Consider the following 18,193-nt stretch of genomic DNA (forward strand, 5'->3'; position numbering starts at 1 on the left):
ATAATTATTTAGGCTAGAAATTACCCAGTGACTAAAAAGTTCATGCTATAGAAGCAAAGGCCCTATAATGCTAATGAAGATCATGTAAATATAAACTCCATTCTTTATTCCCAGGAAAGTGTCAGAATATATTATCTCCTAAAATTTTATGTGACCTAAACAATAATTTCATTTACATTTTGTTCATTTTACAGTGTCTTGTTAAATTATATATCTAATTGAGATGTAGCAAATCTTACTTTTATAAGGATTTTTAAGTGGTTTAAGTAACCTTAGATCAATTGTTAGCAAAGAATAATAGTTTAATTAGTAAAGTTATATCACAACAAAAATATGCATTTTAGTATTTGTGTTGGGTGTTTAGAAGACAACTTTTAATTTTTTTTTAAATGTTTATTTATTTTTGAGAAAGAGAACACAAGCAGGGGAAGGGCAGAAAGAGAGGGAGACACATAGTCTGAAACAGGCTCCAGGCTCTGAGCTGTCAGCACAGAGCCCACTGCGGGGCTCAAACCCACGAACCGTGAGATGGTGACCTGGGCCAAAGTTGGACTTTTAACCGACTGAGCCACCCGGGCACCCCAGAAGACAACTTTTTAATGATTGAGAATTTCCTACTCTTGAGTGTAGTATTTTAACCAGCACTTTCTATTTTTTAAATAGTTATCACTTTCTAAAAATAAATTTTAAAAAGTTATCATTTACATATGCCAGAATACCTGAAAAAAAAATTTAGGATTTTTTTTTAAATTCCAGATTATCCTCAGAAATCATAAGGATAAAAGTGTTGATATTGAGTAAATTAAATGTCAATTCAATTACTTAAGTTGAAGTTTTGCATTTCTTAGGCAAGTCAATATGAGATGTTGGTGAGCACATTAGAAAAGAACAACCATATTAAGAGAAAATATCAATGGAAGTTTTTAAAGTTATTCTAAAAATTGTGTTAATTTTTATCAAATAAGATTGTTAATAATATGATCATCAAATAATTTGTTGTAGTCTTAGAGACATGATTTTAGGTTTTTTTTTTTCTTTTTTGCAACTTATTTTAAATGTTTAAGAAATGTTTACCCTGACTGTTCTTTATCTGGATAGAAGCTTCAAATCAGTCTTAAAAATTTCCCAGTAGACTTAGAAAAACATTAGAAAGGATATTAGCCCATCAAAATATACCCTGTAACTAAATAAAACAGTGACCAAAATAAATACTGTTAAAAAGAATTTATAATTTTTGAAGGAAAGTCTTTTTCAAAGATGATTTTAAATATTATTTGTAAACATACTAAATTTGTTAAAGCATAAAAATGATAAAGTTGTCATTAGTTAATATTTGTAGGGGAATATGAGACTTTACATTTTCAAATGGCCTAGGAAATTTTTAGACAAAAATGGTATTTTAACTTTTGTTTTTCATGGTAATACTGTTTTCATAAAGCCTTCCTTCTGTAATTTTAATTGCATAAAAACTCATGTAGACAGCATGATCTTGCTGTCTCTCTCAAAATGAGTAACTGAACATTAAAAAAAAACTTTGTACATTTTGTTTAAATTAACAATAGTTTCAATACTTATCTGTTCATTGATAAATATTGCTTTATTTTGGTCTATGACATCAACTTTTCCAGGAAAGGCAGTAATTTCTCTGCAGACTAAGATTGAAAGTAACTATTTCTCATTTGTGGAAATTAAAATCTTCAGCAATTAATTATGATTTACAGAGTTTCCTAAATAAAGAGTCTATTATTAATCCTTACTTAGTGGAGACTCTCATATTGGTGTACCTAGCTTTTTGTTTAATCTTCTCTTTCTGCTGAAAGTATATGCTGCCATCATTTAAGTCCTGCTTTGTGTATTTTTAAATGAATTTTTGCTGTATACTGACCTCAAATCTTTCCCTTTGAAGAAAGAAAAAAAAAAAAAAATCACCATATTGATCACTTGTGGTTTCCGTCAGGCCTCTCCCATTTGAGATTGTTAACACTTTCTTTCCAGACTATGACTATCCCCTTTCTAGTCCTGTGCAGGTGTACAACCCTTGTTCTGGGCTTCAGTCTGTACAGATGAAAGTCTGTTCTGAGGCCGCTTTACACGCCTGTTACTTGATTTGGATGGAGAGAGGAGATATAATTCTCTATGCTGACTGGGGTGCAGGATTCACCCACCAAGAATTAGAGATCTGCTATGATGTAGGGGCATTCTGTCACCCTTTGGATCTGTTCCCAGGCACAGATTCCTAGTAATCTTAGGGATTTGCCAAGAACCTTTGGAATTAGAAGGAAGAGCATTCAGATGAATTGCATGTCCTTAGGCTTTTTACTTAGAAAATACACAGAGCTGAACCTGTGTGGCTTTTGTCTATAGAAGCTTAGTTCAAATGCTTTCTTGTTAGCTTGATGATGTCTTTCCCCATATTTAGGGTGACATGTAGTCATTAGGCATTTGAAGAACAATCAATGACTAAATTTCCTAAAAGAATTCATCTGCTACTCAAATCAATAGTGCTTTGAGTTTTATAAAGTTACTGAGGATGGGTTTTTATATATAAAAGGGGGTTATATATTTATATATGATTTGCTTCTGTTTCTAGAAAGTTAGTGTCTGTTTAATGTGATGCTGAATTTTATCTGCTTATCTTCCATAGTTATTACCATTGTTCATCGGAGTCAACCAATCTTAGTGTGGGAATTTTGACCTGTAAGATGAAACTGGCTGTTGCAGTTCTTTTACTTCCTTGATTTGCTGTGCATGTAATTGTTCTTTGAAATTCTGAAAAGAAGAAAATGAGGGAAAATTGAAGTGATAATGACCTTGCTTGTTTTCTAGCTACTACAATTTGAGTGATGTGAGCCATGATTCTGTGAATAAATTTCTGTCCAGTCTGGTTGAGAAGTCTCTGGTTGAATTGGAACTTTCCTACTGTATTGAAATTGGAGAGGTATGACTGAGTCATATACATTCTAAATGAAAAGATTGCCCAGCTTTTTAACAGTAGGGCTTTTGCTTCTCATGGTAACTAAACATTTTAACAAAATTGTAGCAATGGCAACCTGCAGTAAGAACTATTAGTTTTATGAATGTATGTGTTTCTATTGTACTTTTTATTTGTCATTTTATCTTTCTTTTTGAAATAGGATAATCGGAGCATTGAACCTCTGACATATGGCCGCATTGCCTCTTACTACTACTTGAAGCACCAAACAGTTAAAATGTTCAAAGAGCGTTTGAAACCTGAATGTGGTACTGAAGAACTGCTTTCAATTCTGAGTGTAAGTTTCATGACATTATTACATTGCTTTTTAATACAAAGAGATTGTATCGTATATTATTTCATACATTCTCTTTTAATTTGGGTCTTAAATGGTTGCCATCCAGGGCCTCTAGAAATTTGGTAGAAATCATTTATGAAGTCTTTTCTTCTACCAGACAAGATCGCTACAGAGCAACATATTTGGACCAAGTTTCCCATGTAATTTATTTTCCAAACTTGGATACTTCTGAAAATGGAATGAGTCACTGTTAATATGTAAGTCAGGATAATAGGTATATGCTAGGCTAGCAGTCAGGTGATCACCCTGTCCTTCAATATAATAACTTCTTTGAATTATAATTGAAAGCTTTTCTTATTGCTTATTGAGTCATTCTTCTTGAATTCATGATATTTCTGAGCTTTCTTTACATAAAAACACATGATTAAGTTGTCTTAGAATTAATGTCAGAAAAGCTGTTCAACTCCTTCCCCTTTCTCCTTGCAAAAAAAAATACAACTAGATTTATCACATGGTAAAAAACAAAAACTATACTGTGCTTATTTTTGCTTTTTGGCCAAGAAGCTGAAAAATAAATTTAATATTGAACTTAGTTACTATTAGGAGTATTTTCTCCATCTTCCTTTTGGCATACTATATATGCATTTTTTGTCTTTGTTGAATTTAAATATAATAATTTCACACAAAACTTTGTTAGCACATTAGTCAAGATATATGTTACAAAATTGGGGCGCCTGGGTGGCTCAGTCAGTTAAGCATCCTTCTTCAGTTCAGGTCATGATCTCGCAGTTCATGGGTTTGAGCCCCATGTCAGGCTCTGTGCTGTCAGCTCAGAGCCTGGAGTCTGCTTCTGATTCTGTGTCTCCCTCTCTCTTTGCCCCTCCCTCCCTCCCTCCCCCCCCTCAGAAATAAATAAACATTAAAAAAAAAAAAGATATATGCTACAAAGAATACCTTATGTCATCTTACCCCTCCAGTACATTGGTGTTGTTTTAAAGAGTTAAGAACCATTCGACTGTATAATGTCTCTAAGGTCCTTCTCTTATACATTCACTGATTCTGAGATAGTTCACTTATTAGCTTTTTTCTTCTATTGCTTGTCATTCTCAATAGGCTTCAATATCCCATTCACAGTTTCCAATTTTTCAGTGTTTTTCCTTTGAGAAACTAGTGTGTGGATTTTTTGTGCAGCATAAGGCCACATACATTGAGTGAGTCAGGAAATAATTTGTTACTAAATGGATGGATCCTGTATTCATCAGTTTTCTGTTGTTTGCTCTATAGAAAAGAGTAGAGAATTAAAGTATACAAGGCAGCTATCAAAAAAAAAAAAAAAAGTTTAGGAACACCTAGGTGGCTCAGTCAGTTGAGCATCTGACTCTTGATCTTGGAGCAAGTCACGATCTCACAGTTCATGAGTTCACACCCTTCTTTGGGCTCTGCACTGACAGCATGGAACCTGTGTAAGATTCTCTCTCCCTCCTTCTCTCTGCCCCTCCTCTGCTCCTTCCTTCCCTCTTCTCTAAATAAATAAATAAATAAACAAACTTTAAAAAGTTTATAAAATCAAAAATTCATTTCTGAAGGAAAAATAAAAAAAAATAAGAATTGTTTTTAGATTCCTAAGAATGAGGTTTTTATTATTTCCCAATTGGAGACTCATAAAAATAGGATTTATCTGGGTGGAAGACAGTAAAATAATGGTTAATTAATTTGGGCAAGCATCTTAAACTAGTATCTGTTAGATTTAAGAATATAATTTTCCTTTCATATTTACCTACTTGGTGTATTTACCTAATCTAATATTTTTTTTTAATTTTTTTTTCAACGTTTATTTATTTTTGGGACAGAGAGAGACAGAGCATGAACGGGGGAGGGGCAGAGAGAGAGGGAGACACAGAATCGGAAACAGGCTCCAGGCTCCGAGCCATCAGCCCAGAGCCTGACGCGGGGCTCGAACTCACGGACCGCGAGATCGTGACCTGGCTGAAGTCGGACGCTTAACCGACTGCGCCACCCAGGCGCCCCCCTAATCTAATATTTTAAAAGTACATGTCTACTTTGGGAACACATGTAATAACAGCTAACACCTTTGAGCACTTTTCATGTGCCAAGCACCACTCTAGGAACTTTACATTGATAAACACATTTAATCCTGACAATAATCACTAATTTGAGATTGATAATATCCCATTGGTTGCACAGCAAGTGAATAGTTTGCAGTCTAGCAACCAAGTGTGGGTTCTTAACCACTGTCCTATGCTGCTTCTCATGTCTCACACACACACACACTGATGTGGAAGATACTGAGGTGGGGAGTGCATGTTAACTCCGGATGCACATTTTGCATAGTAACCCTTTATCAGATATATCATTTGCAAATATCTTCTCCCATTCCATAGGCTGCCTTTTAGTTCTGTTGATTGTTTCTTTTGATTTGCAGAAGCTTTTTATCTTGATGAAATCCCAATAGTTCATTTTGCTTTTGTTTCCCTGGTCTCTGGAGTCATGTCTAGTAAAAAGTTGCCACAGCTGAGGTCAAAGAGGTTGCTGCCTATATTCTCCTCTAGAATTTTGCTTGTTTTCTGTCACACCTTTAGGTCTTTCAGTCATTCTGAATTTGTTTTTGTGTATGGTGTAAGAAAGTGGTCCAGTTTCATTCTTCTGCATGTTGCTGTCCAGTTTTCCCAACACCAGTTTTTGAAGAGACTTTTTCCCATTGGATATTGTTTCCTAATTTGTTGAAGATTAGTTGACCATAGAGTTGTGGGTCCATTTCTGGGTTTTCTATTCTGTTTCATCGATCTATGTGTCTGTTTTTTGTGTTATCATCATGCTGTCTTGGTGACCACAACTTTGTAATATAGCTCAAGGTCCAGAATTGTGATGCTTCTAGCTTTGCTTTGCCTTTCCAAGATTGCTTTGGCCATTCAGGGTCTTGTGGTTCCATACATACTTTAGGATTGTTTGTTCTAGCTCTGTGAAAGATGCTGGTGGCATTCTGATAGGGACTGCATTAAATATGTAGATTGCTTTTGGTAGTATAGACATTATAACAATATTTGTTCTAATCCATGAAGAAAAAGACTGGGGACACCTGGGTGGCTCAGTCATTGAAGCCTCCAACTCTTGATTTCAGTTCAGGTCACAATCTCACGGTCCAGAGATCAAGCCCCGCAGCAAACTCAGCCTGGATCGTGCTTGGGATTCTCTCTCTCTGCCCCTCTCTCAGTTGTTCCCTCTCGCTCTCTCTCAAAATAAATTAATTAAAAAAAAATACTGGATGCACATTGTTTATAAAGGTTTGTGAAAACCATATGCCTGTTATACTGTGTATCCCCCTCTACCCCACTAAAAGAGACCCCAAAATATACCTAGTAAGAAAAGAATTAAACTGTTATCCTCTCCAGTCTTCTCTGAAATGGCATTGATCAGAATAAGAGGTCTGTCCACACCATTTCAGCAGCTTCTTTCTTTCCACTATTATACTGCCTAAAATCTGTTACCCTGATCTCCTGGTTTATTTTCACTAAAATAAAATCAACTCTTGTGATAACTAAACAAAACAAATCATCTGCAAATATATGTAAGACAAACTCAACAGTATATTTATATACATATTGTTTGGTATACCCCTTAATAATTGCCACAGCAACAGTAATGTAATCTCTTCATCCTGTGGTGTTTAGTCTAGCAAACTCAGCCTGTGCTAGAAAGCATCTAAATTTGTAGTATCTCAGTGAGACTGCTTTTTGAATAAGGACACTGAGGAATTAGAACTATAGGACTCACATTGACAAGATCTGCAGGTACCACTGTTTTGTTAATTTCTTGTCTAGGTATTCCGCTCCATTCACTGGAGAGCATACGTGTAACTAACAAAGAAACATTAAATAGTAAAGCAAGATTGTATTTGAAGTAATTACAGTGTAGTTTCTAGAATTCGTTCTTTCACTGAAAAGTGGGTTTTTTGGGGTTTGTTTTTGTTGCCACACTAAAGATTCCTAAATGACTCACATAGCCTCATTATCTTTACTCTCACCTCCCCAAATGCATATTAATCTCCTTGTGGTTTTGAAACAAGGAGAAAAAAGCAGCCAGACAGGAGCTATAGAGAATAGGATGATAAACACAACAGGGCAAAGAAAAGCAATATGAGTGTTGTTAGTGTTTCAAAGGCCTATTTTCATTATTGTTGTTTTTGTTATTAAAATACTTAATAATGTTACATTATATTTTTGAAAAAAGCAGTATTAGATATTCACTACCAGCATCTCCTTTTACAAAGATAGCCATTGATGTTTCTAAAGTCATCTTTAAACTTTTAAAAATTAATTTATTAATTATTGTTAAAAAGAATTTTAGTAGTCCAGTGATCATAACTGAAAAGCTTCTATTCTCTTGTGTATTACTTTGAACTTACTCTAATACTTCATCAATTTGTCAGTGAATGAAGTTTTCTCATTATATCGTAGGTTACATAATGTATTGATTTTTGTTTTGTTTCCTTTGGTATTAATGGTAGTGTAGAAATTGTGTTAAGATTTTCCTTGAGGTTTTCTAAATATGTTGCAATGTGATTGGTTATTCTTGGCACAGACAAAAAAAAAAAAAACACTAAAAGGTAACCAACCATAGAAGGAAAAAAGAATGTTGAGACACTGATTCATTTTCACCAGGCATTTAAAGATACATAAATCTATTATTTCTCTTCACTTAACATCAAACATAGTTTCAAATGATGATCTCCTGATCTTATGTATTCATGACGGATAACTGATAACTGTTTTAGTCCTTTTTTCCTTTAGAGAAAATATGTATTTAGAATCTCACAGTTAGCCATAGTTGTTTTTCCTTAAGTGAATTGCAATTCCTACTCTTTATCTAGTCATTGTTTATATCACTATCAACTTTTTTGAATTTCTTTTTAAGTAGAGATAAATTTTGTTGCCTTAATAATATTTACCAGAAAGTGTATTTTCTTTCAAAAGTAAAAGAGAAAGCATTTAATCAGGTCATTTCATGGCCTGCTGCCTCGTATAGTGTTTTCGGCACTACAGACTTCCCTCTTGCAGTGTTCATAGGAGAAGATTGTCAGGTTTGGTAAAGAACAAAACAAAACTGGAAACCAATTTGACAATAAATTTCATATTAAAACAAAACAAAACAAACCCATAAAGTTCATTTATACCCTGTCGTCTAAATTCTATTTTGTTGTTGTTGTTGTTGTTGTTCTTTTCTTCTATCCATATAATGGTTGGGGTCAGACCTGTATTTTTCAGAATGGTATTATATTGACAGTTTCACCCTTTTGACCAAAGAATGGAGGAAACAGGAAATTTCTGAGTTTAAAGATGAAAACTGAACTCTTTCAGATATTAAACAGCCAAGCTAAATAAAATTGTCTTAACAAATATCTTAAGCATAAAATGAAGTATGCATAATTTGTTTATTTTATCCATAACATCTTACTCTCTCATTGGTCCATATTAAATTCTCTCAGTCATATTTCTATCCACAGATCATATATTGATTCTTTAAAAAATTTTTATTTTGTACCTAGAATGTGTGAGGCTCTTTATAAGGGCAGGAGATAGAACATTACTGACAAACGTGTATGTGTGTGTGTGTGTGTGTGAGAGAGAGAGAGAGAGAGAGAGAGAGAATATTAACACATAAACTATGGACCATGGTAATAAACTATGAAAGATACTTGGGTGTTGCTACTCACTGAGGTCATCAGGTCAGTGTGATGCTCTAAGAATGAGCAAAATGTTGCTCATCGTCCAAGAGTCTCTAAAAACAGAACAGGATAGAGTATATTCCTTCATGTTAATCATTCCTATGCTGTATATTTGCTATATATATTTTTCCTGGTCCCACATCACAAAAACATCATGGAGCAAGTTTGGGCCCAAGTGAGTACTCAAATGATGGAAGATATGTGATTAGGACATTTCAGTTTAGAAAGGCAAAGGCTTTGAATCCGTGTAACTGAAATTACAATCGTGAACTGTAAGAACAGAAGCCCTCTTTAGATCAATAATAACACAGTAACTTTTTCAATTAGAAGTTCTGTCTTGGCCCACTAGATACTTGGAATATATTTTTTCCTCAGAATATAATGAGGAGTTTGTTTTTTTTTTTTAAACATGGCAGTGTGCTAAACTTTCAGATACTAATTCCTATTGGTTATTACTTCATTATATATAAGCCCTTGTTTCAGTCAACACTGAAGAGGCAAGTACACTTCCACTAATGTTGTTTTGTTGTTGTTGTTGTTTTTCTTAGTAACACCTCTTTTGAGACTTCTGTTTCCACTTCCTTGTCTTCCTAAGAAATTAAAATGTTTCTAAGGTTACATTTTTAGGTGTCATTATCTTTAAATGATAAATATTCTAGGTGTAAGGCCAAAGATTGTACTGAGACTATTTCTTTTCACTAGTCTTATTCTATAATAGTAAACCATTCATTTAAATTTTGTCTTTCCAATACACCCATTAAAAAACAGTATTGCCTTTTATTGAGCACCTACTACATGCCAGGCATTTTATATACATTATTTGTAGTCATCAAACAGTGCTTTGTGGTAAATGTTAACTTACAGATAATGAAATTGAAATTTAATGAGGTTCAGTTTTTCCAGGTTCTATAGAAAGTAGCTCTTTAGAACTCTTTCCCTATACCTTACTTCCTCTCCTAGACATAGTTTATCCTCATCCAGTGTTTTTAATTTCAAGTGTAAAAAATTTTTGAAGCATTAAATTTTGAAGGATTAAATTATAAGGGTATATACTTTTAAAGTCAATTAAGAAGCAGAGTTACTTTTAAAATTATGTGTGGCCTTTTAACTTAGAATTATAGGTGTTAAATGCAGATGTTAATTACTGTGACAAAATAATTATTTCAGTATCCCTTATTGAAAACACATATTTTAAGTTTTAAACGATATGATGCTGTTTGGAAAGTTTAGATATTTTGTAAACACTCTTGCCAAGTTTTTTTTAACACCATGAATTAATAAGCTTCATAATTAAGGCAGCTGCTTCACACTTCTATTGTTAACCAGTGACATTACATCTGTCTTGCTCCATTGATGCCCTCCTCCTACTTATTGAAGCATTTAGCAGTTTTGGCAACAGGGATTACATGGCATGGAGTAAGTAGTCTAATTAGATATAAGTGAAAATCCAGAGGGAAAAGGACATTTAAAAAGTAATTTAAAGAATCTCTTAATGATGTTGGCACCGAAAGCCCAAGTCTAGAGTAGAAAAACAAGGTCATGATGTGATATGTTCAGTGGACTTTCAGGAGGTAGCCTATTTTAAAACCATAATAGAAATGAAAAGATTTCAAAGTTAGGGAAAATTTATTTGAACAGATTTATGAATATGCTTGCCATAGTATTAATAGCTTTGAAAGAAAGCAGAATATGCCCCAAATGTATTCTGTGTCTAGAATTTTCAATAAATTTTTTTTAAAGATACACTCAGTTGTTATGGTTCTTGTGGCTACAGAGAAACATGAGATTATATATCAAATATCCAATCTGAAAAGTTGTGAAATTCTTTTTTTTCCACAGAGCCTTGGATATTAACTAAAAGTGTGGATTTCATGTGTTAATATAAAATAGAACCATTCCAAATTTAGAAAAGTACCAGAGCAATAAGATTTTTATATATCAATAAATTTCCAGGTTTGGCAGGTCTCTGTACTGCTGTCTTTAAAAGCACACAGATTCTTTGCCTATATATAGAATATTTTTAGTAATATAGCATTTTTAATGTTTGAATTTTGTCCTGTTTGGGTACAACTACAAATCTTTTAGTAGAAAATTGCAGATATATCTTTCTCAAACATGTAATTGGAAGAATAAGAAATATTTTTTTAAAGAAGAGAGAAATTTAAGACAAAATAAATGAAAAGGCCAAGCCAGATATGAATAGCATTAGTAGGGGACCCAGCATGTAAAATTAAAGAGTTCATTAAAGGAAGAATGAAAGGAAGGAGAGGTTAACTGAGTAACAGTGAACACCACCAACCTCGCGGCCTTCCATTTCCAAATAACCTCCTGACAATTGCAGAATCCCATCTGCTTCTCTTTATCTTCCTGGTGGGGAAACCTAATGGGATATCTTCCAGGGTTTGTGAGGAGAGCTTCCCTTACCCTCAGGCTGGGGAGCTGCCTGGCATCTTTTAGAGAGGCACAGATGGCAAATGTCTTGAAAAAAGTTATCTTTCTACTCTTGTTCTCTTTCCCTTGAGACTTTCCCTCTTCTCCATTATTTCTCAGTTTCTTCCTAGCTTTCTGTATGTATAAGCTGTCCTCAGCACAGAGAAAAGTGAAACATTTTCCTGGGAAAAGAGCTCAGTCTCAAATATATCTCCTGTGCTTGAATAGGTTACCTTAAAGATTTTTAAGCTGACTATGTTCTGATGAGTGTAAAATGAATTTATGGTATTACCTGAAATTTGTCCTGTTTTAAATTTTTTTTTTTTTTTAATTTTTGGCTTCCTAAAATGCCCTACAGAATGACAGCTGGCAAGTTTTAGGAATCTAATCATTGATGATTAAGTAGAGTTTTTAATTAAGAAATTATTTTTAGAGGCACCCAGATAGCTCAGTCAGTTAAGCATCTGACTTCGGCTCAGGTCATGATCTCACAGTTCATGGATTCAAGCCCCGCATCAGGCTCTGTGCTGATAGCTCAGAGCCTGGAGCCTGCTTCAGATTCTGTGTCTCCCTCTCTCTCTGCCTCTCCCCCACTTGTGTTCTGACTCTCTCTCTCTCTCTCTCTCTCTCTCTCTCTCTTAAAATTAAATGAACATTCAAAAAATTTTAATAAGAAATTATTTTAGATATCAAAATATGAATAGCTTTAATATTTCTTTCATTATCACCTAGTTTAACTTTCTCATTTTTTTGAAGAACAAAGACCCAGTCTTGCACAAGATGAATACAATCAGTATTGAAAAACAATATAAAAACCCAATTCCTAATAGGAAAAGGGTTAAGTTGATATTAGAATTCATATCTCCCACCCACCTTTTAAATGCCTTTTTTACCCTGTTGCTATTTTATACTTTTCTTTTTCCCCTGCTTGCATCTCATTTTCCCCTTTTATTTAAACTTACAGAGTACAAATGTACTTACATGAACAGATACACATTAACTTTCTCAGCCTAAGCTATCTATAAAAATATTTTGACTTGTCAACATTTGTCAAGATTTGCTAAGTACTGTATCCAGTATTCAGTGTACTTTGGGGAATACCAAAGAAATAGAAGACAGACCCCTATCTTTTAAGAAGACTTGTTCTAGAGCCCGTAGAGCCTAATGAAAAGAAAAGGATAGGCTTATGCTGAATTCATGTCTCTTTGTCTGTTGCTGCTTAATATGGCTTTGCCTGTGCATGAGAAGTATTTAGTCCTACTTATGACATTCAGGGTAGCAGAACTGCTGACATTGTTCTCCCCAAAAGTCAGAGTTACTAGCCTGCTCTATGTTTGGAAGCTATGTAAGTCATGGGGTATATATAAGTATTTGCAAAGGGAATCTACATTTAGACATTTTTAAATTACAAGTATATTCTTGGATGGTGTCATATAAATTAAGTTATATTTATAAAACTCCAGGGTAGTTTGCTTTTCAGGGAACCCTACCATGAGTCATTTGGCAAAGGAAATCATCATTAATTTTGTTTTGAAAATATTTTGTTTATCATTGGTAAACAAAAACTGCTTAACTTAATATCAGACATCATAACTGTTTAGAATTGTCAATACACATACTATCACATTAAGGAAATTAAAAAAAAAAAACATTGAAAAGTATGAGCTTCCTGGAATAAAATCTCTTCCCTAAATTCTAACCATTTGTCACTTCATTCTATGAGTAAACAGAACATTGTTTAAACTTTAAAAATAAGTGGAAAATAAGTGGAAACTTTAACATTGGATAAAATATTTTGAAATATAGTTTTCACATGCCAGAAATTAGTTTCTGCTAAAAATGTTTCTAATTTTATCCCAATAAAGTTTTAGTACTCTAAAATTTTTGTTAGGGTCCTATTGTCCTAGCAGGTGAAACAGCTCAGAAATCAATACTAGCTCCTTCCTCAATTAATAACAGTGATCAGAAGTATTTATGGTTCCTGTCCTAAATATCTTCCCAGTACCAATAATGCCAAAACATTGTTTCAGCTAAAAATATATTATACTGCCTTTTATTCTCACAGAGCTTCCAAGTAGGTAAATAAGTGTGATTATTTCCAATGCTTAAAGCCAACTCAATGTATTTCAGCATCACTTCTGTATAACAGGACAAAAGAAAAACTAAACATCCTAATTTCTTTTCCAGCCCCCAGTTGGTATAATCAGAGTCTACAATATTACATTATTTTAGAAACAGGGAATCTTAAAAGGAAAAAAAATAATCATAAACTTATTCCTTGGACCTTTTAGATTAACTAACATGCCAAGCTTTTTCATTATGTAATAATGTAAAAAACAACAACAACAACAACAATAGAATCACTATGTGATTAAAAATACATATTTTTAAAAAGCTGTAACACAATTTGGGATAAAGCTTTTATAAATTCTCTATTGTAAAGTGGATTAAAGTATACCTTTCTGGGGGCGCCTGGGTGGCGCAGTCGGTTAAGCGTCCGACTTCAGCCAGGTCACGATCTCGCGGTCCGTGAGTTCGAGCCCCGCGTCGGGCTCTGGGCTGATGGCTCGGAGCCTGGAGCCTGTTTCCGATTCTGTGTCTCCCTCTCTCTCTGCCCCTCCCCCGTTCATGCTCTGTCTCTCTCTGTCCCAAAATAAATAAAAAACGTTGAAAAAAAAAATTTTTTTTTAAAGTATACCTTTCTTTTCTTTTCTTTCTTTCTTTCTTTCTTTCTTTCTTTCTTTCTTTCTTTCTCTCATTTATTTGTTTATTTATATTTAAATTCAAGTTAGTTAATGTAAAGTACAATCTTGGCTTCAGGAGTAGAACCCAGTGATTCATCTCCTACCTATGACGCTGAGTGTTCATTCTGAAAAGTGCCCTCCTTAAGGCCCATTGCCCATTTAACCCATCTCCCCACTCCCACCCCCCTCTCCAGCAACCCTTCAGTTTGTTCTCTGTATTTAAGAGTCTCTTATGGCTTGCCTCCCTCTCTATTTTTACCTTATATATGTTTAAAAACAAGTCATTTTATGTAGCCATCTCCTTGGTTTATCGAATCTTGTTTTACAAATAATACTACGTTTAGGGGGCTTTTAATGAAAACAATACAATTACCCTTCCTTAATTTGTTGTTATTACTGGCTATATTTCTTCATACTTAATAAAAAAAATTTTTGACGTTTACTTATTATTGAAAGACAGAGAGAGTCAGAGCATGAGCAAGGGAGGGGCAGAGGGAGAGGGAGACACAGAATCCAAAGCAAGCCCCAGGCTCCAAGCTGTCAGCACAGAGCTCGATGTGGGGCTCCAACTCACAAACTGCGAGATCATGACCTGAGCCGAAGTCAGATGCTTAACCAACTGAGCCACCCAGGCGCCCCTCTTTATACTTAATAAATAACATTGTTTACCCACTTTATTGGTTGTTATCAGGCCACCACCAGCCCTCATATATTAGCCATTATTTAGTCTATATGGAGATTTATATCTCCTGATTATTTTCTCACAAGACAGTTTCTGATCCATTAATCCTTCTAAGTAATTCTTTGTATAGTCCTTCTGTTTAAAAGGAAACAGCCAATAGTCCAAGTACAGAATGATTCATAACTATGACTTTTTAATAACACCACTATAGGCACCTCGTGGAATTATTGGAAGATTAAATTAGTTAATATAGGTAAAGCACAGAACAGTCCTTTGCTTATTCACAGTACTCAGTAAACATAAGCTATTATTGTATTTAGTAATAATATTTGTTATGTAGAGACTATGCTCCAGGCATGGAGAACATAGCAGTAGACTAGGCTGATGAAGTTCCAGTACTCATAGACCTTATATTTGTAGTGGTAAACATGCTTCTTGGTAAACAAGTAAATAAACATGTAATATAGCAAAGTGGATCTAAATGAGGTTTTTTAAAACTAAGGCAAGTGTCTAGAGGTAACTAGAGAAGGCTGCCCTAGATAGGACAGTTAAGGGAAGCTTTCCTGAGGAGATATCTGAACAGAGAACTGAGTGACATGAAGGACCAACTCATGAGAAAGCCTTGGGGAAGAAATTCTAAGCAGAAGGAATAGCATATGCACAGGTCATGAAGCAGGACTCATTTGCCACATTCAGAGAACATCAGGGAAGCCAGTGGGGATGAAGTGGAGCAAGCTTTGGGGAAGCCCTTGGGACCTAGCACCCAAGGGCTAGGTCATCTGTGGTCTTGCAGAGCTTGGATTTTGTCATAATGTTCAGAGAAGCCATTGAGGGGTTTTGATCAAAAGAGTGATATGATATTTTTTGCTCTGAAACCTCTCTGGCCACTTAGGAGAGAAATGATTTTTACAGAAAGTCAAGAAGAGAGAAAATGGCTTGGATAGAATGGTGAGAGTTGAAATGATGAATAGTGGTTAGACTCAGGATGTTTTGAAAATACAACCAACAGAAATTGATGGATGAATTATAAGTAAACAGAGGAAATAAAGATGATGCTAGGTTTTTGGCCTGAACAACTCGGTGAAGAGAATACCATTTACTGAGGTGAAGAAGACTGAGTAAAAAGTGGTGTCTGTGTTTATTTGGCGGGGGCGGGGAGGGGGGATTGCTGGTAACTGGCATATGGATGGTATTCAGAATTTCAGCCATGGGGTTGGTTGAATCTGGGTGGGATGAGTATTAAAAAGTCTGTGAGCTAGAGAGTATAATGCTAAGCGAAAGAAGTCAAACAGAGAAGGACAAATACCATATGATCTCACTCATGTGAAATTTAAAAAACAAAACAAATGAACAATGGAGGGGGAGACAAACCAAGAAACAGACTCTTAACTATTGAGAACAAACTAATGGTTACTAGAGGGAGGCGGGTGGGGGATGGGTGACATAAGGGATGAAGATTAAGGTGTTCATCTGTGATGAGTACCGGGGGATGTATGGAAGTGTTGAGTCACTGTATGGTACACCGGAAGCTAATCTAACACTGTGTGTCAACTATACTAGAATTCAAGTTTTTTTTTTTAAAAGGGAGAAGAGGTCTGAGGATTGAACTGTGGGAACTTGGCATGTTGAGGTTGAGGAGAAAGAGGAGAAGGTGGGTCAGCAAAGACAACTGAGAACACGGGATGAAAAGTGGAAAGAAAGGCTTCAGGAGAGTGCACTGTCCTGGAAGCCAAGGGGGAGAAAGGATCTCAAGAAGAGATGGTGTTTAACTGAGTTAAAGATGGTTGATACGGAGGGGCGCCTGGGTGACTCAGTTGAGCGTCCGACTACAGCTCAGGTCATGATCTCATGGTTTGTGGGTTCCAGCCCCACATCGGGCTCTGTGCTGACAGATCAGAGCCTGGAGCCTGCTTCAGATTCTGTGTCTCCTTCTCTCTCTGCCCTTCCCCCATTCACATTCTCTCTCTCTCTCTCTCTCTCTCTCTCTCTCTCTCTCTCTCAAAAATAAATAAACATTTAAAAAAATGTTTAAAAAAAGATTGTTGATACAGAGTGGACAAGAGACTGTTCCCTGAACTTGATAAGATAAAGATCCTAGATGCACTGTATGCTAACTAACTTAGGTGTAAATTAAAAAGTAAATAAATAAGTAAATAATCCTAGATGTCTTTAATGAGTAATTTCAACAGAATGATAGGAGGCAAACACCTTATTTTATTTCAAAGGACTCAAGAGAGAACTGAGTTTTAAGAAAGTAGGGACAGCAAATATAGCTCATTCTTACTTGGTGCTGGTGGAGAGGAGGAATATAAAATCAATTTCTTTTTTTCTTCTCTTTAATTTATTTTAGAGAGAGCGTGTGAGTGGGGTAGAGGGAGAGAAAGAAAGTGAATCTCAAGCAGGCGTGGAGCCCAACACAGGGCTTCATCCCTCTACCCTGGGATCATGACCTGAGCTGAAATCAAGAGTCGGATGTTCAACTGACTGAGCCACCCAGGCACCCCCCTCCTTTTTAAAATTTAAGATCTAGCATATTTGTATGCGGATAAAAATGATCCTAGAGCGAGGTAAAAAATGATGCTATCGGAAAGAGCTCAATCCTTAAAACAAAAGGGAAATAAGAATCAATGGAATAAGTGGAAAAATTGGACTTAGGTAGTAGAGCAAATTAATCCATTGTAATGGGAGAAAAGACGGAGTATTGGAGTATAGATGTAAGGAAGTTGGTGGGTAGTAGGATAATGAGGAAATTACCCTTGTGTTTGCTTTAGTTTTTTATAAACTAAAAAGCTGAGGCCATCAGTTGAAACTGAGGAAGTGGGGAAAGACCTGTAAATGTGGGCAGAGGCCATTAATAGACTAAGGGGCCAAAGTGTGGTGGAGTGAATATGGTGTTTGCATTTAGGAAACATGGGTTCAAATCTCAGCATGGCCATTTTAACCTCTTTGTGTTAAATGACAGGTCATTTAATCTCTTAATCTCAGTTTCCTTACTCATTAAAAAATGTTCAATCACACCTGCCCTACTTATCATTACAGGATTAGTGTGAAGGTCTAATAAGGTAAAAGATACATGTCCAAACATATCTGACCTTGATCTAGGTAGAATGTTTTGTTTGGTGCTATGTTTTACTTTATGTTTCTTATTTCTGTTTTGCTTTTGTTTTGTATTTACAACTGTCATACTATAGATACCTTTACATGTTTTAAGGGTTCAGAATACTTGGTCTCTATCAGAAGGGCTGGCCTTATGGGATTCACTAGGAAACTTTTTATTTCATTATTAATATTTGGAGCAATAAAGAAGAGTACAGTCTTATTTCTC

The 18,193-nt window shown here is 35.1% G+C and overlaps 1 protein-coding gene across 3 annotated transcripts in view; it reads left to right on the forward strand.

Annotated features, from left to right (window-relative positions):
• The window catches only part of ASCC3 (activating signal cointegrator 1 complex subunit 3), a 364,162-nt gene that overhangs the window by 275,686 nt on the left and 70,283 nt on the right, over positions 1 to 18,193 (forward strand). For all 3 annotated transcript variants that reach the window (XM_027057194.2, XM_027057195.2, XM_015072573.3), the window contains exons 35-36: positions 2,827 to 2,938; positions 3,135 to 3,269. In XM_027057194.2, the coding sequence (XP_026912995.1) occupies positions 2,827 to 2,938; positions 3,135 to 3,269 (247 nt within the window). The remainder of the gene's footprint in view (positions 1 to 2,826; positions 2,939 to 3,134; positions 3,270 to 18,193) is intronic.

The sequence above is a fragment of the Acinonyx jubatus genome, chromosome B2 (genome assembly GCF_027475565.1).
Source record: "Acinonyx jubatus isolate Ajub_Pintada_27869175 chromosome B2, VMU_Ajub_asm_v1.0, whole genome shotgun sequence".
Lineage (NCBI taxonomy): Eukaryota > Metazoa > Chordata > Mammalia > Carnivora > Felidae > Acinonyx > Acinonyx jubatus.